General features: G+C 46.4%; 2 protein-coding genes across 3 annotated transcripts in view; both read right to left on the minus strand.

Moving 5' to 3' along the window:
- The window catches only part of RFX4 (regulatory factor X4), a 93,308-nt gene extending 90,208 nt beyond the window's left edge, over window positions 1–3,100 (minus strand). The window contains exon 1 of one of the 2 annotated variants that reach the window (XM_057420593.1): window positions 2,562–3,100. In XM_057420593.1, coding sequence (XP_057276576.1) covers window positions 2,562–2,604 — 43 coding nt within the window. In that variant the 5' untranslated portion in view covers window positions 2,605–3,100. The remainder of the gene's footprint in view (window positions 1–2,561) is intronic. The other variant, XM_057420592.1, reaches the window with a different exon arrangement.
- A 9,490-nt stretch (window positions 3,101–12,590) lies between these two features.
- The window catches only part of POLR3B (RNA polymerase III subunit B), a 73,195-nt gene continuing 64,790 nt past the window's right edge, over window positions 12,591–20,995 (minus strand). Inside the window, exons 27-28 of the mRNA XM_057420512.1 lie at window positions 17,338–17,511; window positions 12,591–12,954 (exon numbers count right to left, since the gene is read on the minus strand). Of these exons, the coding sequence (XP_057276495.1) occupies window positions 12,825–12,954; window positions 17,338–17,511 (304 nt within the window). The 3' untranslated portion in view covers window positions 12,591–12,824. The remainder of the gene's footprint in view (window positions 12,955–17,337; window positions 17,512–20,995) is intronic.

The raw sequence follows: 20,995 nt of genomic DNA on the forward strand, positions 1-20,995 counted from the left end.
CCCTGCCCTGTTTGGGATGAAGGGGTTACGGGCTTTGCAAACTACGCCCTGGGGTCGGGCGGGCGCCTTACCGAGCTAACGACAGCATCAAAACGACGAGACAAGGGATGCCGCAAACCGCCCGAGAAGGGTGGGTGCCTTTCCCGGGTGAGTGCTCCGCTCCCCGTGCCCTGCCGGGCAGGGGAAGAGCCCAGAAGGTCGTCGGGGGCTGCCGCGTCGGGACCGGGACCGGCCGTCGGGGCCGGGCGCTGCCGGTGCCGGTTCCCCGCCAGCCGCCTGCCAGCCCTTCCACCTCGCTGGGCAGGAATGGGGGCTCCTCGGGCCATCAGACGGCAAAAACGGGTTTAGGCTGATGACAGCTCCCGAGGGTCCCTGCCTGGGGTGGGGGGACATGAGCTGGACCCGACGGAAGCGCACGGCGGTGCTGGGGAAGGCGAGAGAACCAAAGCTTCCCCCTGCTCTAAAGTTAGAGCCGCGGACGGTTTGTTTTTATTTACCCAGTTGTTTTAGGGAAAAAAAAAACCAACCCTGTTAAGGATAAATTAAAACATGACTGATTTTTTTCAATGAAGCCATATTTCTTCATAATGCAAACGGATCTTTACGTAACAACTGAAACTCGGGAGAAAAGCTAATTGGATTAAGTCCTCTGAAAGGGAGGTTAAGGTGTCTGAATGAGACAACTGCAAAGCTCCACTTTTCTTGCCATCTGTTTAGCAAGACTGAAGTGTTTTCTGATTAATATTAACTTAATCAATCACGCTGCCATTTATTATAACCACACTGAATTTAAGGAACGAGTAGCACGGAGGCTCAGCCCGAGGATGAACAATTGTGAAGGCAGGAACAGAAAACGCAGGGCTCGTTTGGTTTGGTTTCGTTTGATTTTCTTCTTTCCCTAAAACTCGTTACTCTCGACAACGAGAAGTTGCCAGCAGTGCCCCTAACTCCGTCCCGGCGGCGCCGCTAGGCAGAAGGACAACTTGCTTTAACACCCCGGTAACTCCCGCACACGCCCGGACCTGAACACAACGATTCCTTCCCCGACGAGCGCTTTCTCCCCAGAACAGCCCCCCCTGGGGTTGTCCCGGCAGTAAAAGTGCCCCAAACCCGGCTGGTGTCGCTGGTGGAGGGTGAAGGGCTAAGCCCACCCGGTGCTCCGGGGACGCGGCCGAGCAGGGCCGGACAGACTCCCTTCCCCTTCCTTCCCCTCCCCTTCTCTCCCTTTTTGTGATTTGGTTTTGGTTTTAATCGATATTTGAATTTCACAAAGATCCCTTCTGGCAGCGCTGGGCCCGAGGGGTGGGAAAGCCCTCGGCGGGTTCGGAGCGGAGGGGAGAGAAGCGGGTCCAACGCCGGGGCCTCCCAGTCCCCACCCGCTCCAGCTATACTGGAGAAGCCGGGATGGAGCTGCGGGATCCCGGGGGAGCGCCAGGACGCGGCCCGCCGTGGCCACTGGGGAGGAGCGGGGAGAGCCTGATCTCCTCTCCCAGGGCACCGGAGCCGGGCACGGGGATGCAGGAGACGGGGCAGGTTGGGAACCGTCCCCAGACTCTGCCCTGCCAGACCGGCGGGCAAGGAGGAAAGCAGGGAGGGAAGCAGGGAGGCAGGGCGGAAGGAAGGGGTGTTTTCCGGTGCTAATAAAATAAATGAAACCCGCGAAGGTTGTTTCGGCTGCCACCTGCCCTCCGCTGCGTGCGGGACAGAGCGCGGCGCAAACGGGGCTCCTCAGCCTGAGGACAACCCGGGCACAGCCGGCGGGAGGGAGCCGGCGAGAAGGGGTCGTGCTCTGGGGAGGCCGCCGGTTGACAGCGAGCTGGGCAGACCTAGGCCTGGGCCCTGCCCCGGGAGAGCCGGCGCACTTCCATGCCGTGTGCCCCGGGCAGGGCCGGGCCGTGCCAGGCTGCCGTCGGGTGGTTGCGGCCCTCGGGGCCAGCGGCCCCGCAGCTGCGCCCGTCCCCGTCGCCTCCCGCCGGGGCTTCTCGCTGGTGGGACTGCAGCCGCCTTTCTCCCGTCCGGTTGTCGGACGGGCCAAGTGCTCTTTTTGGGGTGCGGGGGGAGAATCCCGCCCTGCCCTTCCCCAGACTCCCTCCCCTCCAAAGCAGCCCGGCCCCGGTGCTGCCGGTGGGACAAGGCGGCCTCGGTGCTGGGCTAGCCCCAACCCACCGACAATCGTCCCTAAGGAACCTCTTTTCCTCGCCCCTCTGAAAGGCTCCGCTCGAACCTAAGCGAGCGCCTAAAACTAGAAGCGGCGAGGAAAAGAGTTCGCGGGCCGGCAGCCTTTGGAGGAGAAAACGAAAAATACAAGAAAGGGGGAAAACCACCCTTTGCTCCATCGCATCTGCAAGTGCAGCCGCAGGGCTCCGGCCCGGGGAGGGGGGAGCTCCCCATCGGCGGCCCCGCTGCCCCGCACCGGCCCGGGCTCGTTTCCCTGCGGGGCCGGTGAGGCCGGCGGCCCCCCCGCCACGGTCAAGTTGAGAAGTCCTCCCTAAGGAGGGAGAGGAGCCCGCTGCCCGGTGGGGGGGGTTCACACACAGGACACGGGGACGGGCAGGACTTACCTGTGGAGTCCATATCGGGTTCCTCCAGCAACCCGCAATGCATGCTCTTCCCATGGACGGGACGGGAGCCCCAAGGTCCCGGGGTGTGGAGAGCCCCTGTCTCCGAGCTGTGCGGGGAGAGGGAGCAGGGTGGCGGCGAGGAGGAGGGGGGGGGCAGAGGCAGATAGTTTGGGGGGGGGGTGGGGGTGTAGCGCGGGAGAGAGGACACTCCGTAATCCAGCAGGGCAAAGCCAGACCCGTCAAAATGTTTGCGGATGTTTCATGGGAAAAAGCATCATTTTATAGAAGCCCTGATGGGAGAAATGTCATTGATAGGCCAGCCAGCCTGATGAATGGCTGCTACTCAGATGGGGATGTGGCAAGGCTCAATGTGAAGCCCATTGTGATGCTGCTTTGAATAAGAAAAGCTTTCCTCCAAAAAGGGGGGCCTTAGATCTACGCAATCCCAACACTTCGACTTCCCTCTTCTATTAGAGCATTAGAAACGTTTTTCTTATTTAAAGTTCCAGCGGCCTTTCCACTCCTCCCTTCCCTCCCCCAGCCCCCACCCAAGGTCCTCGCCTCATTACAGCCCCACATCAAAATTGGCTTAGATCTTCAAACGGGCAGGAGGAGGTTTGGGGTTGTGCTCTTTGGGGCTGCCGGGTGTGCGTGCAGCGCGGCCGAGCTCCCCTCCTCCTCCTTCCATCTCCTCCCGGTGGGCTCTGGGTTGGGATCCTTCGCGGGCACATGGCGTTGGAAGCTGCACAGCTTCCCAAATCATCTGAGATTACTGGGGAGAAAAAAGAAGGAAAAGGGCGATGTGTGTGGGTAGGGAAAGGAGGGGTGGAGGGGTGGGTGATGAGGGCAGGGAGAAGCTCCCGGTGCCACGGCGAGCGGTGCTGGCACCGCAGACCCGCCGCAGGGGCTCCAGTGCTTCTCTTCGAGGCCCCGGGGAGCCAGGGCACGGCCTGTCCGCCGGCGGAGAGCGGCTGCCCCAGGGGAGCTTGCGGTGGGGCTGGGGGAGAGCAGGCGGGTGGGGGCCAGGAGAAACGAAGAACGAAACGGGCGCGTTTTCAAACTCGCGTTCCCGTCCAGCTTTAGCCCGAGGATGCGAAGATCCCTTTTCGGGTTTGCACGTTGAGGGGGGGAAAGGCGGCAGGACGGGGGGGCTGGAAAAAAGTTGCTTATTCTGCATGCGGTTGTATGTGCTGGAAGTGGAAGTAAAAGTGCAAAGCTAGGGCTCTGATAAAAGTGGCTGGTTTAGGGAAGGAAAAGCTGTGATTAGAATATGAATAGAGCTCCAGGAGAGGAAGAGAAAGGGGGATTATAGCTGAATTACTTTGACCATGGACAGAGCCAACGTTTTCCACCCTTCTCCCCCTCTCGCCTCCCTACACCCAGACAACCCCCCTTCCCTTTCCCCTTCGGCAGAAAAAAATAAAAGGAAAAAAAAAGCAGAAAACCCCAACCACAACCGCCAGCCCCACACAGGACAACAAGCAGAGAGCTTGCTGAAGAGGACGTCCACCGCCCCGTACCCCGTACGGGCCGGCAGCGGCCGACCCGGCGGCGCTCATCCCGCACCGCGGCCCTGCAGGACGGTGAAACACCGACCCCGCTGCCCTCACCCCCTCGGGCCGAGTCCGGGGTGGGGAACCCAGGGTGCCTGGAGATGAGCTGGGCGTAGACGGTGCAAAACCGAGTCCGAGGAGGAAAAGCACTTGAGGTGCCCGCTCTGCCGGAGGAGCAAGGCCCGGGGAGCCCTACCCTTCCCTTACCCCCACCCCACGAAAACTCAGCTCCAGTCCAAAGCAAAGGCGGTGCTGTTCCCGACCGCCGCGGCTTTCCCCAGGGGGAAGCCCCAGCTCTCCCATCCCTTCACCACCCGTGTGCCGCCGGGGGGGCCCTGCTCCACACCCGGGGCCCGACAGAGCGGGCGGCTACCGACCCGCATCCCCTCGACGGCGGGGCCCGCAGCTCCCGCGGGGAGGCCCAGTCTAGCGGGCGGGCACTCGCCAAGGATCCCTAGCGACGGGACGGGCACAACGGGGAGCCGTGGCAGGTCGGGCCCGGCTGTTGGGAGCGCTGAGCACCTGCAGCGGCAGCCACCGGCTCCCCGTCACAGGCACTCTGTGGGAATTGGGTCTTCACCAGCCTGAAGCTTCAGGGAGCTGCTTCCGTGTGGGCGATGTCCGGGGATACGCAAAACGAAAATACAATATAGGTGAACGTATGGATACTTTCTTTCCAGGGGGTGAGAAGGATGGAGTTTAGCACAGCCGGGGTGTCTAGAGGCTGGGCTTTTCTTTGACATGATGCAAGGATGTATGTTCTCCAAGGATGGTGATGCATGGATCATCATCAGCACTTCTCTTGGACCACAGGTACTTGTTGCAATCTGTTTGCTCCCTGCCTTTCCAGGTGAGTTCCTGTCCCCACATTCTTGTGGAATATGTCAGTGCTGTTGTCTTCCCGTTCACCTAATTGCCCCGTGGGGTGTCAGATTGCCCTGGTGCACTACCATAGCTCGGTCATTGTTACTTCTTCGGGGTTTGTATAGCTTTTTTAAAAGCATTCCCTGCTCCTGGACATCCCACATGACACTTAATAAAGTACTTGATTCTTTAGCGGAGCATTTTCTCCTGTGCTGTACTGTGGAGCATCTCCTCCTGTGCTATAGGTGGGCAGCAGTGGACAGATGGAAGCACTGCAAGTCACAAGCCTTATTTTACACGCAGATTGCAGGATTTGATTTGATACGGAGCAAAGGGCAGGTCTCTGCAAGGATGCAAAAAGTATACAATTGGGAACATTCACTCTAAGTTCTTGCTTACACAGAAGATCTACAAGCCATAAAATAATCAGTATAACCCTACACTGAATCAGATGATATCTTTTTAGGGGAGAGGGAGTCTGTTGTCATTGTGAAAGGAACAACACCTTTATTCAGGAAAGAATACAAACTTGTGTGCAGAGAAGAGCAGAGCCATCAAAGGAACAGAAGACACATTCCAGACAGAAGACACCAGCTATCTAACCTGCTGAACTACTGGATGCAAAGATGCCTTTAGGTGTCTGAGAATGAGTTTCTTTTGATGGTTTAGCAAAACAAAGGCAGAGTGCAAGTATGACAGCTCCTACCAACTTATCCCCCAGATAATTTGAGCTCTTCCAAAACCGCATTTCTATGACTGGCTTCCACTCCACAGTAAATTGTGCCAACAGGCTACGACCACACAAACTCTTCTTGCCGTAAAAAGCTCCTTATACTGGTACTAGACTCTAAACCTCAGTGCTAGACTCTGACATAATTATTTCAGGGGTAAACACCAAGAAAAGCTTTTCCAACAACAGAAAACTGCCGGCACAAGAACAAAAAAGCACAAACTGTTCCCTATTAATTTAGAACCTCAGGCTGAAGTTCTCTAGAGAAGCTTTCCCATAGACTATCAGAGACAAGAACCTGCATTAGTTTTAGGAATGTGTGAATGGCTTGTGAAAGGGGTTATGTAAAACTGTTGTCCGCAAAACCAGGGATCTGAGTTCAGTGACTCAGGGGATGCTTTCAGACCCGATGTGTCCCTGTGCAGACTGCAGGATTGCTGGCAGCAGCCAGACACACAGTGACACTTCATCATTTTAGCAGTGGCTGCAGCCTGTGGGCGGTTCCATACTTCTGCGCTTGGCTGAGCCAGCAGCCTCCTCCTCTCAGAACGAACCCATGCTGCCTCTGCTGTCTACTGGGCAGATCCCATGGAAGAGAAAGAGAAGGCTCTTGTGTCTGCATTGGCTTCCCTTTCTGCTTACTCATCTTCATTATCAGAACAGGAAATGTTAACTTTCTCTTACATTTATTAACACCCCTGAGGAAGCTATAGGTGAAGGATAGGATATGGAGCAAGCTGACAGATAACTTCTGCCATCAACTCTGTGTATGTGCTTGAGGAGCATGATGCCGACAGATGCAGGAACTGGAAGAGGAACATCAAAAGGCTGCTTAGGTAAACATGTGCACGGTTCCTTCAAAAGGCTTTAATTGACACAAGCACTGAGAGAAAGTGGCTCAGGCAGGCACATATGCAGGTATCTGGGAGAAAAAGGAGCACTAGAGTTGAGGCATGCAAATGATGGATTGCACATGCGCTGGGCGGGGGGAACTTCTTTTTAGTTTGAAAGAGAAGCAACACGAATTGCAGCTGGCTTGCTGTGACTGTAGATACATCTGAAGCCGTTCGGTGGAAGATGAGCATGAGTCAGCCTTGAATGTTCTTCTCTTATTAGTGCTTGTGAAAGGAATTCTGCTCAGCTCCAGTTCTCAGGTTCATGGAGAAGTGCAGTGCCAGTGTTGTCCAAAGGGATCAGTGAAAGCATCCTGTTCACAATGGTCAGCTTCAGTCTGCAGGGAGGAAGGGAACTGACTCTTCCGGGTGGTATCAGTGTCCACAGGAGACTAGAAGAACCTCTGCTGCCCAAAACGCTTGGCCTGGGAGACCCATGCTGACTTGAGTAAGAGAAAAGGGCAAGCAGTCATCGATTTCTGAGCTCACACCAGATTTAGCTGGCTTTTGTTGTTTGTGGCTGGTACTAGTTACCAGAGGATTTGTACTCTGTGTTGGAAGAAGAGCCAGCCCTAAAAGCTATTATAGACAACAGACACAGAAAAGATCCATTCCAGACTGCGTCTAAGCTGCTGAACAACTGGATGTGAGGCTGTCATATCCTTTTAGATGACCGACTGATTACGAGTTTCTTTTGATCTGCCTGCAGCACAGAGAATTACCTTCAGTACCTGCATTTGACTCACAGGGTGAGACCTAAATGCAGAGTTTACGTTTCCAATTCACTAGGAGTTCAAGGGAAAACCATTTCCATTATTAGAACATCATTTTAGCAAGAAATTAGAACTCCAGTGTTCATCACACTGATTTCTTTTCTTAGTTTTTGAGTTATTTTTTCTGTTGATAATGTTTTGTTGCTAAGTCTGAGTGGACAATAACTACTGTGCACCGTCTGGAATGGTAAAGCATATGCATAGGTCAAGTAGCTCCCCAAAACTCATGCTAACGAAAGACAAAAGGCTCTGCTGCAGTTACCAGCAGGGAATTGCTTTTGATTTGGAACTAACATGCTGTTTATATACTGACTGGGAGGAGGGGACAAAGACACACACAATGAATCTGTTGGAAAAGATCCGTGGCCATTGGCACCACCTCAGAGGTACCTGCTTCAGGAAATACACAAATAAATGGGTAACTGCAATTAGGAGAAATAGTTTTTGGTTTGGTCTGGTTTTCTTCCCCAGCAGCAAGATGCAAAGAGCAATGGGCTGCTCGCAAGCTTGAGATGATTTTTTTTGGAAGGTGGAACAAAATCTCAACTCCATTCACAGGGCAGCCAACAGAAATCTGTGCTGTTGACTTTGGGACAGGAATAAAGCCATACAAACTGCTCTTTAAATATTCCAAAAATCTCTGTATTGGCTCTGACGTGGGTTTGGAGAGTTTTACTGAGGGTTCTGGTGTTCTGGGACATATGTTCATACATGTGAAAGGCAGATAGGGTGTAGTTACCTTCTTGGTCCATACAGTGAGCCTTAAATGATTGCCGAGAGACAAAATGGATTCACTGTTCTATTCGTGCAGCCTTTGCTACCTGGAAGAAGAGAGTGTGGCCAGGGCCATGTACACACAGCAGAATGAGGCTGACGAAGTACCTAGCCCTTACTCCCATGTCTTTCTACCCCTTTGCAAAGAAAGAACTCCCCCACTGAAAATGGTGGGTCAAGGCTGAGGTGGAAGCGTTTCATGAGAGGGATGGACCGAAGTCAGAACTTGATTTCAAACATGCTCAAATTTCTAGCAGCAGTTAGGTCTAAAATATGGATGCATTATCTGGGCTTCTGAGCCTTAGACACAGAAACTGGAATACAGATCTTCACCGTGCCTTGCACATGTTAAGCCCCCCAGCACTGGTCCAGATAATAGCAAAGAGTCACCATCTGGCTGGGTTTTACGGTTTGATGAAGTGCTCAGTTTTAAGGCAAGCACGTGTCTGGCACCTGGGGACTGCGGAGTCCTGATCCCAGTTCTGGCACGGTCTTCCTGTGGCCCTGGGCAAGTCACGTCTGAGGAGGAGGGAATCCATCAAGTGCCCCGTGGCCCCGCTCCATCAGCAATAGGCTGTAAAACAATCCTGAGCTCCAACTGGAGCAGAGGTGGCTGGAGGGGCCTCTGGGTAGTGCTGAGCCAGCTCTGTGCCACCACCCAGAGAGGATCGTGCTGAGGAGGGCTGGTGTTCCCTCCAGACACTGCTCTGCGGGTCAGTGGGGAGGGCTGCAAACCCTCAGAGTCATTTTAGCACTTGTGCTCTTTCACACTAGGGCCATCCTCAAGAGCCTCAATACAGAGAAAGTACAGATGTGTTTTCAGCCCCTCCAGTTTTGGTTTTACAGCAGTGGGACATCAGCTATTCTTACTGTCAGGCTTTACAAGTATGTTCTGAGCTAGGCTCGCAAATCCATTTTCAGATGCACAGCGCTATTCATTAGTTTGCCATTTGTTATCACAAACTGATGAAATATTCTTGTCTTTTTAGGCTTGTAATTATGAAGCACTCCCATTTTGCTATAAACCACAGATATTTTTCTATTTACCATCAGAAAACTTGAGAAAAAACATACAGTGATTGAATCTTCATCATAGGTCTACGTTTTTAATTGTTTTTCCTCCTTGTTTAAAGCAACAAGTCCAAAGAATTAAAAGCTCTCCTTGCTGCATGCTGAAGCTCCTTTGTAAACAAAACTCCTACTGAGATATGGACATTAGAAACAAACCCAATTGTGTTTAGTGGAGGCCTTTTACTTTCCACATCTTAAAATTATTAGATCTCAGTACCCGTATATTTCATGCCATGGCTTTGAATGCCAAAATTAGCAAGTCTGTTTTCATTTTTCTTTATAGTTAGTTTTTCTAGGTTCCATGTTGGGAAACATTTACCTTGTTTAAAAAAGTAAAAAATTTAAAGGTTATATAAATAACTAGAAGTGAAGGTGTCTGCCCGAACTCCGAACAAGTGACCTGCCTTGCCCATAGTTCCAGAACTGGCTAAGTGATCTACGCTTTGCTGTGCCCCACAGCATCCTACAGCCCATGCCTGGCTTGATTCTGTTTCCCGCAACAGAGCAGTAGAGCTGGGCCTGTATAGCTTTTGAAGGGGTGGCTTTTAATCAACATCTTCATTTTGCAGTGCAATAATAGACTTGGTGACTGAATTCTAACCCTGTAAATGCTCTGACCTTTTAATAACATTTAAAACTTTATCTGCAAAGTCAATGGCAACTTAAACATACTGTATGGAGGTAGGTATCTCTTCCAACAGCAGCAGTTTATCTCAGAGAGTGGACTGTATCTGGAATTTCAGCTGGGACTAATGCTGAATAGCATTTCTAGGGAGCCTCTCCTGGACACTGAACACAAGAGGGAAGTCGTGATGGAATGAAAACTTTACGGCAGTTTTTTAGCCACAGCTCCTTGTGCTAAAGCCTTAAGGTTTTGTCAAGCGGTGTTCAGAATATTGTATCTCTTTCAGCAATTAGAGTCATGGCAGGGTTGATTTGGCCAAGTCTAGTTGCAGCAGCACAGCCCTTGGCTGACAGAAGACCTCTTTGTGAAGGCATTCACTGTATAAAGCAGGGGGGAGGGGAGGTTGGCTAGGAAGATAATTCAAGGGCCGCAAGGATGAGGCTCACCAGAGGAAAGCAGTGCGACAGCTCTGGCGTTCTGAGGATGTATTTTACCTCATCAGTCCACGTGTCATAATATTTTCCTGGCTGCAGCAGGATTCCTTCCTTGAATTGCCACTTCGACCAACCATGTTCCAGGAATCCACGGCTGTTTGTTCCCTTTCTGCTACTGGTTTTGTAATGCTTATTGCACTGCCAAGAGATTACGTGCAGGTGTCTATTGCAATGGAATGTGGGTAGCCTCTTAAAGAGAGGCAAGAAGTCAAAATCTGAGTTTCAACTCAAATCTGCACTCAGCTAAGCCTCTGCTGTATGCACAGGCTTAGGTTAGACAGCAGTGATGTGCAAATGGAACAAATGTAGGTATCACTAGATAGCAGGTGACCCTCACTTGCTCTGCCAGACATATCTAGTTTCTATGTTCTTCTGGATCCATCATTGCTAAGGCTGCCCCTTTCTTCCTAAACTTCATCTATTACAGAGGATTTCCTTCACCCTCACAAAACCTTTAATCCCCACACTTTCGTCAGCTTGAGGTAAACTAACTGCAAGCTTCCCCCTCAGGGCTGCACACAGATCTGTTCTCTCAACAGGTTTATTCATGAGCACACTCCTTTGCTCCCTTCTCGGTCTCTACTAAGTCTGCTTCAATTTCTGCAGGTGTAATTGTACACGCACCTTAGTCTTCAGTGTCCTGCAGCTCTGACCCTCTAACCTAAGGGACCACTTCAGAGAGGACTAGCTAGCAAGAGCACCTTACCCTCAGTGTAGTTTACTTGATCCAGGCCAAATATTCCCCCACCAGTGGGCTGTAGTCTTTGAGGCTCACTCCCTCTGCTGGTGCACCCGAGCCTCTGTTGGAGGCTCTCAGCAGAGCAAAGTTTCTTCATTTGGTCAGGGCTTTTGGTTAACCTATTCCTCCAGTCGAAGCAGTACATCACTCTTGTTAACTCTCTGTAAATAGTCCTGAACCATTTAGATCCTGATAGAGGTGCTTCAAAAGGTTTTTCCAAACCAAATGTCCTTTGTTGACATCTGTGTTGTCATTAGTCTAATTGCAAAAAGCCCTAGAAAAGTAGAATCTATCTCTTCAGACTTGATTTGTAAGCCCAGACACAAAACTACTAGTTTAAGCATTTTGGTGGAAGCTTGCAAAGAAGCCTTCTCAGGCTGATACTCATCTGTGCTTCTTATGTAGCTAAGAGAACAGCAGCAATGTGACTTCAGGAACAGCATCAAGGTCAGCATGCACAATTCAGCCATGCGAGGAGCCAAAGAACATCTCAGGACTTCCACGTCATGGGCAGTGTTCTGCATCCTCCCTGACTTCGAGTGCTGCCTTGCTCTGAAGCACCTGAACATGCACATACTTCATCTCAACCTCAGTGGGACTACTCCTTTGCTTAAAACATTAACCACATGCTTTGCTGAGTAAGGGCTCAAGTGAGTTTAGGGTACTAAGTGACTCTTTGGTTCACCTGCTGTTTTAGTTCTGGGCCTTAGATCTCAGGGAAAAAAAATCAGCTGTGCCCTTCCTAAATCCTTTCAGGTCATTCGCACCTGACTATCAGTGAAGGATTTGTTGTTCTTCATGGCTCTTGTTTTGTTTGTTTTGTTCTTAAAAAAAGTTTTAGCTATGCCCATAGTTTAAAAAGGTTCTGAAGTTCTAGGTTAGCATACCTCAGTACCTCTAGGACAGCATATCTCAATGTTTGCAGCCCACTTTTTCAGGGCTTTGGCTTTTTAGTATATTACTGTATCTACTCGGTAGGATTTTAAACGGTATCTACGAATACAAGCTTACAAGCTCTAACATGCACTTGCTGCATACCCAGTCACCTCCCTTGAACTTCATGGAAACTGCATATGTTTAGCTGAAAGCAGGCTGACTATAACACTACCATAGCTTGCACACAAATGCACCTGCATACTGAAATCCCAGTCCAAACGTCCGATTTCAGGTTCTTAAGAAAGTAGTTTAATTTCTCTCCATCTGACAGTACTTAACAAAATTTTAATGCTTTAACAAAATGCTTTAGGAATAGGCAAATGGTTTAGACATTATAAGAAGGCTTTACCATCCTTACACAACCATCAACACATATTCAGGCAGTATTATTTAAAACATTTATTAGTCTTTCATATTACACTGGTCTGGAAAACGTTTTTAACTTCTCTGAATAAGATCTGTGTTTAGCTCAGCTCAAGCCCTAGTCCAGTAAAGCACTTTTCAAAACCAAGCACTGGGTTGTTTGAAGTGACACAAGTACTTTGCTGGATCATGGCCTTATTCCACAATTCCCTCATTCAGACTAATCAAGGCTTTCGTAACTGCTTCCAGTGTATTCTACTGAGAGAATCTCCCCTGTCACCTTAAAACTAGGTAGGATCTGTAAGAAAGATTCCTTACATTGTCTTGCACCTCCCTTCTACCCACTCAGATTTTAGAGTTACTCCTGTTCACCAAAAAAAAATCTTCCAGTTATATATGCTGGATTTCAGTTTCTGCAAAGTACTTTTCCCCATTTTTTTCCTCATGTTCATTCATTGTACTTAGCTAGTTTTAGCCTAGGTATGATGTTCATTGACTGCAGTTCTTGGAATAAGAGTTTACAGGCATAAGGTATGCGCAGAGAAGACACATGACATGATGATTTGCAGTAGTGGCACCTAGGGAAACAAACAGAAAGAAGGTCAAGAGTTGGTGCATAAATGAAGTTCTGCAGAACACAACAGTGACTGCTATCCACTGGTTTCTTTGTCCACCTGCATTTAAACACTGGTCTCAGTCCTAGGAAGAGCCAAGTGCTTGAGACACATTTCAGCCCTTAAGTAAGTTGTAACTTTAAGCCCTTAAACCATCTGACTGAAGCCAATAGGAGTCTCATGTTAAACTTAGGCTTTTCTTGGAGGAGAATCACAGTGCTCAGTAGCTAACAGGACTGACACCTGCTTCTTCACCACTCACATAACTGACAAGGCAAATTCAGCATTGGGTAATGAGGGAAAGGATGTGAACAAAGCCAGCTATTTCTGAGAATGTGGCTAATGGTCCAGTTTCTGTCTTACATACATGCCACAAAAAAGAAGCAGGAAGAAAGAAGGTTCACACTTTGTTTTTTTCCTTATATACAGTTTCACCCTATAATGTCTCAAATCAGGTCACATTTCAGAAAACAGGCATTCTTCAACTTACATCTCTCTGTGTCAACAGCCAAAGCTTTAGTCAAGCCAGGAAACCAGTAAAACTGCTTTAGCGCATATTCTTTGCACGTTTTAGTCAAATAATGATCTTAAAACTTGGGGAAAGGGATTTTTTTTTGTCACAGAGATATAACCTTGATCATATAAGGAATATAGAGGCTGGTCACTCAGCCATCTTTCCATCATTAGGACTCAAATTCAGTGGTGGCAGCAACTGCTTCAATTATTTCATTTCAAACTCTGCGTACACACAAAGGAAACCAAAACATCTTTCTATATAAATATCAGTTTCCAATCTCCAGTATGTTCCCTCTTCTGGTTTTAAAGAGTTGAGAATTCCAGGCCTTTGGGAACACAGAGGAACTCAGCACTTTCTCATGATCTGACAAAGATCTTCTTTTGCATCTGTGTTTCAGATTTATATTTCTGCCATAAAGTCATAACAATTTGAAGATCCAATTAAGGAAGAATTAGCAAAATTCCTACATGCTTCTGGTACAGAATGAGGCTGAGAGTCAATACCTACAGTAAAGCCAAAGCTTTGGTCACTTGTTGCTGTTAAAAGTGACCTTGATCTAGAGCATGTGGAAGTCATTGGAGACAGGTCCAATAAAGTTGGTTAGTGTTAACAAGGTTCTCGGTTATGAGAGCTGGCATTAGTCTTCCAGTTACTTTTTCAGACTTTGCTACTTCTCTTTTACAGACATACTTAAAGAGCATGTCAAAGAGCTGGTTATTTTCCACAAAAATTGTGGTTGCCTTGACCTCCATATGCTCCATATTTGGACGATTTTCTTTTTTCTTTATTTTTTTTTTCAAACCAAGAAAGCTTTTAACCAATGGTACAGAAGCCTTAATTACATTTCTGCATATCATGATGACGAATAAAGCTTCACTTGATCTCAGTAATTGCTTTGGATTTGTCTAAATATGACTATAGGCAGGAGGAAGGTAACAGACTGAACTAGGTGTTTCCCTGCAACAGCCTTCTCCTGTAGACACTGTTGCATAGGGAAAATGTTAACAACTAGCATGCCTCTAAAACAGAACAGACCTCAATTGCAGGTTTGTAACTACTCCCCAGCCCAAATCTATAGGGATAGGTATATTTTATGGTGGGTGGAAGTGACCTTAGCAGAAGCCATTTTCCAATAATAACATAGCAAGCAATCGCTCTATACAGAAGCAGCCTCGCAAGCCCTGGAAGTCTGATGAGGCACAACTCTTCTGCTATGAGATGTCTGCCACCTGACTACAGCTACTAGGGTCTGAGGAGCAGAGACTGCTCATTACACCCATGCTGAAAGCTACACCCTTCTGGGCCTGCTTTGTACTTGGATGGGGATCACCCAGAAAGGTTAAGGTGCAGTACGTACGAAGCTCTGCCAAACAGAAATCACAAATTTATGTATTTGAAAGGCCAGTTTGGTACTAGAATACTTAACAGGACATGAAAAGGCAACTTTTCTAAGGCTGAATCTGGACCAGAAACAAAGTTTTTCCTCATGTATATTTGAAAATGCTCAGACTCTAGGGATCAGAAGGACTTCTCAATTTGGCATAAGAAAGAACCAAATTCTGCTCATTGCGTTCAGTGAAGTCCTGCCCCCAAGTACCTGTACAACAGCAACCTTGGAAAATTTGCATAAAACTGGTATGACACAGTAAGTTTCTACTGTATTTTTTATGGGGACAAACTCTGTCACTGCCACAACAGTCCCCTTCCCCTGCAAAAGTACCAGCTCAGACCCCAGCACTGATCTGCTGTTACTATCTTGCAGAAAAACATACCCAGTCTTTGTCCGGGAGGCAGGGCTCATCTTCCTTAGAACAAGTGGCTTTAATGCCAGCCCCCAAACAGTATGTTTTTAAAAGGTTTCTTCTAGCAATGTCTTGTTAATACCAGAATCACTGAAAAGGCCCCTTTGGAAGTTTCTCTTTGTGATTTGGTCTCTAGTGTGATGCTCATTATAGGGCCACTTGCTTCTTCTGCTGCCGGTAGACACAGCATACCATTTAGCAGTAACTACCTCGTACTGATTACTCTCACACAGCAGACAGCTTTTCACAGGACCAGATTGTAAGAATGTCTGGCTCTGTCTGAGGCTATTTTCTTTCACAGTTCTTTAAAAAAGAGTTACAAAATATGGAGTTTGGAACATTAACAGCACCTTAAAAATAAAATGTAATAGGATTTCTTAAGTAAATTCCCAGTTCTCTTCAAGGCACCCTCAATTCCTGCGGTCTCTGAAAATCTTCAAGGACTGCTCTGAAAGCCAAGGTCTTATCAAAAAAATAATGGAGCTACATCTGCATGTGAGTATTTCTAGGGCAGTGCTTTACGCAGTTAGAAGCGGTTGGCTGGCTGACTTACTGCATGCCCTTCCTTTCACACAACTTCCTTTAACAGTTCTTTACACTGCAGTAGTTTTAAGAGAGCTGGATCAGAAAAAGGCCTCACTTGTTACACATGGTGTAAACACACTCGAGAACTCTCAAAAATACTGCACGAAAGCCAATAGGACAACACCGAACTAAAAATCACCAACCAGAACAGGATGCACAGAGCAGGCCTTCGTTCTCCCCTGAATTTCACATGTGTTTACCTATCTCTGTCTGAACTTCTGCTCCAAAAGGAGCAGAAATACTGCTACTACTGTTAGCAGACAGATGTGATGCTTTCTTTCTGGGCAGAAGCCCCATGCTTCAGAATAAGGCCTGAGCAAAGGGCAGAAACGGTAGCTGTCACTTTTACACATCTACAAACTGAGAACACACCTTACTTTCCTACTTCATTGTATCATGGAAAAATCACTCTCGAAGCACTGAAGTGAATAAAGTCCAATTTCCTGCCTCTTCCAATAGATTGATATTGATCTCCAAGATGCGGCAAGTTTCCAACAATGTTCTTTTGAGGTGTTTAGAAATGAATTTTTCTCCTCTTCCAACTCCCCATCTTCCCCTGACATAAATATTACAGTAACTTGTAACCTGAACTCACACCATTTATTTTTTCCTCCCTTAGTCTTGGTATTCCTGGCCACCTGTTTTCACAGCTTGCAAGAATGCTGTATCTCATAAATTCCTATTGGTCTCACAAGTCTGTTGTTCTGCCTGGCTAAAACAAAACCAAAAGCAAATAATTTCCTTCACACCTCTAAAGAACATAAAAAGAAGTTCCCTATCTTCTAATAATAGTGGTGTATTTCCAACACACTACAGGGCAGCTTTAAATCTAGCATCTCAAAATTACTGTGGAGAAAAGATGGTTAGAGCAAAGCCCATAGTATAACACACGGTGAGCTCCACGCAGTTTTGACATCCAGTTTTATGCTTCCCCTACCTGGAAAACCATTTTGTTTGCAGATAAACTCAGTATTGGCTTAGGACTCAGAGTAAGACAGCAAGACCATTAGCTAGTATAGAGGTAAGTTTCTTACAGACAAGGCAGCTGGGCAGAATTTCCAACCAGAGAGCTGCTTGTCTCTCATGCTCCAACATGGCATTGCTGCATTTGTCTGACACTTCAAAGAGGAGCTCCTTGTTTTCAATCAGACCATTACAAAGAATACTTCCCTGTCACCAATTTTCCAAACACCAATTTTGAACGTTGACACTGCTTTTGATTAAGGCGTGTGGGACTGTTAACTGGTGTCTGTGAGCACTTTAAAACCGAGAAGGTTTAGCCAAGGGCAAGGTTCTGTTACATGGAGGCCCGTTTACTCTGTACTACTTTGCTTTATGCACCTGAGGTCAAGGGGTTTTATGAAAATATGAAACATGTCACATGGACAAAGTGAGGAGGTGACACCATGATGTAAAAAAAACATTACAGTTAAGACAACTTACCAGCCAGAGTACCCCAGTAAGCCACACTGTCCACAAACATCCACTTCAAAGGCATCACTTGAAATCATTAGTCTCTCCAATAAAAGCATGCTGGCTCCATAACCTATCAAACAATCCCGTTCCATCTCTCCAAGACGTAAACCACCATCACGGGATCGACCTTCAGTGGGTTGCCTTTAAATAAGTATTTGAAAAAAAATGCAGTAAGTACTCCAGAACATACCATCTACAACTCTAGGAGTGCCTGTCTGCAACTGTAGGAACAGTACAGGAGCACTGTAGCAACAGTGTTCTACAAACCAAAACAGCTGACCTCACAAATGTGTTATTCAAGTTACAGCAATTCATCTTTGCTCCGGCACTAGCAATACGCTGCAGTTCTGTGAGTGGCAACTGCAGAGCCAGGCCTCAACTCTTTACACCTCATAGAACACAGCTGAGTGAGAATAAAAAGAGACTGACCAGTATATCCAAGACTATCTGGACACCAATTTGACACTCTTTATTTGGCAAAACATTCATTATAGTTTGTAGCTAACTGAACAAAACAATATTCAGCAGCTAATGAATGAATTGTCAAGCTGATGTTTCAGCTGAACGACAGCAAAGACTAAATTCTTAAAATCAAACCAGTTTTGATTTTGGAGAATCTGGGAGATTCTCCGGAAGAATAATACCAAATCAAAGCAGCAAACAAATAGTACGTGTATTAGTAACTCATTATTGGAATCCTACCTTTTTTTTTTTTTTAATTAACATCTATGTAGTTTATTTTTTTCATGTCTGACAGTTTATAGATTGATTTTTGCACTGTAGAGATTCCTGGTTTTCTAGCTCCTTGACACAAATCAAATTCTCATTTTCTCGAGGAAAGGCTTCCGTTCCTCATGGTGCTAGAGGCAACTTTTAACAAAGCATTTAAGTGTACACTAAAGTTCTTGAGGTAACAAGGCAAGACACAAAATACCAATATTATGACCATTTAAGCCACTTCTTTTTTTTTTGTTGAACAGTCAAAACTTCTAACCTCTTGTCTGTCATACTGCAATTTTATACAATACCAGTCCTACTCTCAGGTACTAACACAGTGCTGTAGTACTTAGATTGCAAATATTAGAGTGAACTATGAAGCAAACCCAATCTTTAATTCCTGATTGCACTAAAATATCGCATGCATTTTATGAAATATTTCCACCTTAGCATATTCCCTGAAACATGACAGCAAAGAGAAGGAATTAAAAAATGATACTGGCAATCATGAGGCTTCATGCTCAGTGAAACCCCATGTTTATGTGCTCTTTAAGATACCTGCACTGAATACCCAGTGACAGATATGGCCCACAACTTTTGGAGTGTATTTTGTTTGTATTACTTCAAACAACCAAAATTTTTAACCATCCTAAATACACTAAGTTTTTACCTATTTATTGCAACTCAAAGAAAATGATTTATAAAAGCCTTCAACATCTAACAATACTTTGTAACAAGTGTAACAAAATTTCCAGACCAAAATAACTTCTACAGATGCCAGTTGTATTTGTCCTTAGGGGGAGGTAATTTCCCTTACTCTGCCCACACTGGAACCTTAAAACTAATCTGCTTGTAATTTAAATTGTCCTTTTCATTCATATAACCTCCTATTTTTCCCACTGTTGGGAGAATGGATAGAGGTTGTTTACATCCTGATTAAACTCCCAAGGATCCCCCTCCCCAGATGACAGCACCACCACTGTTCAGTCTCTGTTTTAAAGGACTAGCCCTGTGGTGAATGCAGTTTCTCTTCTGAAGTCCCAAGAGGCAGATTTTAAACATAGTTGGGGCCTCCAAAGATACAGACATTTGCTGCAGTGCTAGAAGTGCCCAAGCTCCTTTTAGCAGCTGACTTCTGTACCATTAGTTCATGCATAGTCCTACTTCCCAAATTTTTACTGGGTGCTGTTCCACAGTATAAAATTACAAAATAGCTTTATAAATACAAGTCTCATCTATAAATGAGTCCAAACAAAGTCCCATTCCAACAAAAGGAGGACAAAATCTCTTGAAAAATGATGGGGTGTCAACTCCAGCCCTTTAGGAGTTAATGATATACCATGGGTCTTCCAAGAGATACAGGATGAAGACTTCTAAGGCAGCTGAAATCCTATTAAAGAAACCCAGGAAAAGTCCCCAAAACACCCCACCTCCCCCAGTTTGAATCTTAAGCTGGTGTTTCACTCCCACTGTCAAAATGACCTCATTAAGAAAAAAAACCAAAACAAACAAAGTCTTTCCTCCCTAAAAGGTAGTTTTCTAAACTACCAAAAATGTACCTTATGCTCCCAACGTCTATAAGATTTGTCTTCTGGCTTACATGAGTTCGAAAACTCCTCACACCAAAGGTTGCTTAAACTGCTAAAACATTATTTAGAATGCATTTGTCCTTCCCCTTTCCTGCTATACACATGTACACTGCAGCTGTTGCCCTGGGCAACTACTTCCATTCTTTATTCTAAATATGACATTTTGAAAACAAAACAGACTCTTGAAAATAAGATTGGGAATATCATCAAAAAGAGGTATTTTTCATATTAAAAAGTTCTTAAAATTCTTAAATGCTAAATAAAACACAGTGATATTTTAAATTAAAAAAAAAAAAAAAGGCCAAATGGTATTCATACTGTTTAAATCTACTCTTAGAAAAAAGCACAAACCCATTAACTCCAGTGTTTTTAAGCACATTAAGAATTTATTGGCACTAATTCTGCATTTTCTGGGAGAACAGCAGGTTCAGCTTTATGGCCCTGTTCCTTATTTCACTGGCCAGTCTGGGGAAATAGGTCTACCCCCACGAATAATAGCAGGCATTGCAGGTCTCAGCAGATCTCACCGTTGTGCCTGTTTCGGAAAACCATCTCAGGAAGTGGAGTACTCCCTAGGGAAACACTACCTGAAGGAGGAAGGCGTACCGCGCTGCCACATACCCAGAGTGCAGAGAGGAGCCCTGACCAGTGTCATCACAGGGCACCCTTGCAGTATAACAGGAACTGCCGTATCTGATAAGTTCAAACAACATGCAGGTGGCAGCTCTGACAATGTCCATCCAAACAACTATGCATGGGGAAAGCTTATACTGACCTCTTGTAAGGAAAACTAAAAGCAGTTTATCTATTTAAAAGATTTAGCAGGACTGGGTATCTAGGCAACATCTTATGTAGAACTATGTTTTAAATTAATTGTCAACTACTCATTGCAAAATAAACTAAGTATTGCATTTCATTTAATAATACCAATTCAGAGGGCAACATCCTGGTGGCTTTTGACTGTGCTGACAAAGAGTCCTGCTTTGTCTTGTTTTAATCAGAACAATATCTAGAATCAGTTCCATTCAAGAAACTCAGGTCTTCTGCCTTATTCCAGATGGAACTAGAGCTTTGCTCTATCAGTTAAGGCATGTTTGATATAGAATAAAATGCATTTCAAGACAACAACAGTCAAACTCAATGTTGGAAACTCTTACAGGATTACTTTTAAAACCAAAAACAATGTTAGAGGCAATCTACTCTCCAGGAAGTGCAATGGATGATAAAACAATAGTGAGTATGAAAGTTGGCAAAGCAGCCTCTCAGCAGAGGCAATGGAAATAACAAAAGTTTAATTAGTTGAGAAGAAAAAAGAAAAT

The sequence above is a fragment of the Pezoporus wallicus genome, unplaced genomic scaffold, assembly GCF_028554395.1.
Source record: "Pezoporus wallicus isolate ANWC-B61680 ecotype Strahan unplaced genomic scaffold, APGP_CSIRO_Pwel_v1 contig_2871, whole genome shotgun sequence".
Classification (NCBI taxonomy): domain Eukaryota; kingdom Metazoa; phylum Chordata; class Aves; order Psittaciformes; family Psittacidae; genus Pezoporus; species Pezoporus wallicus.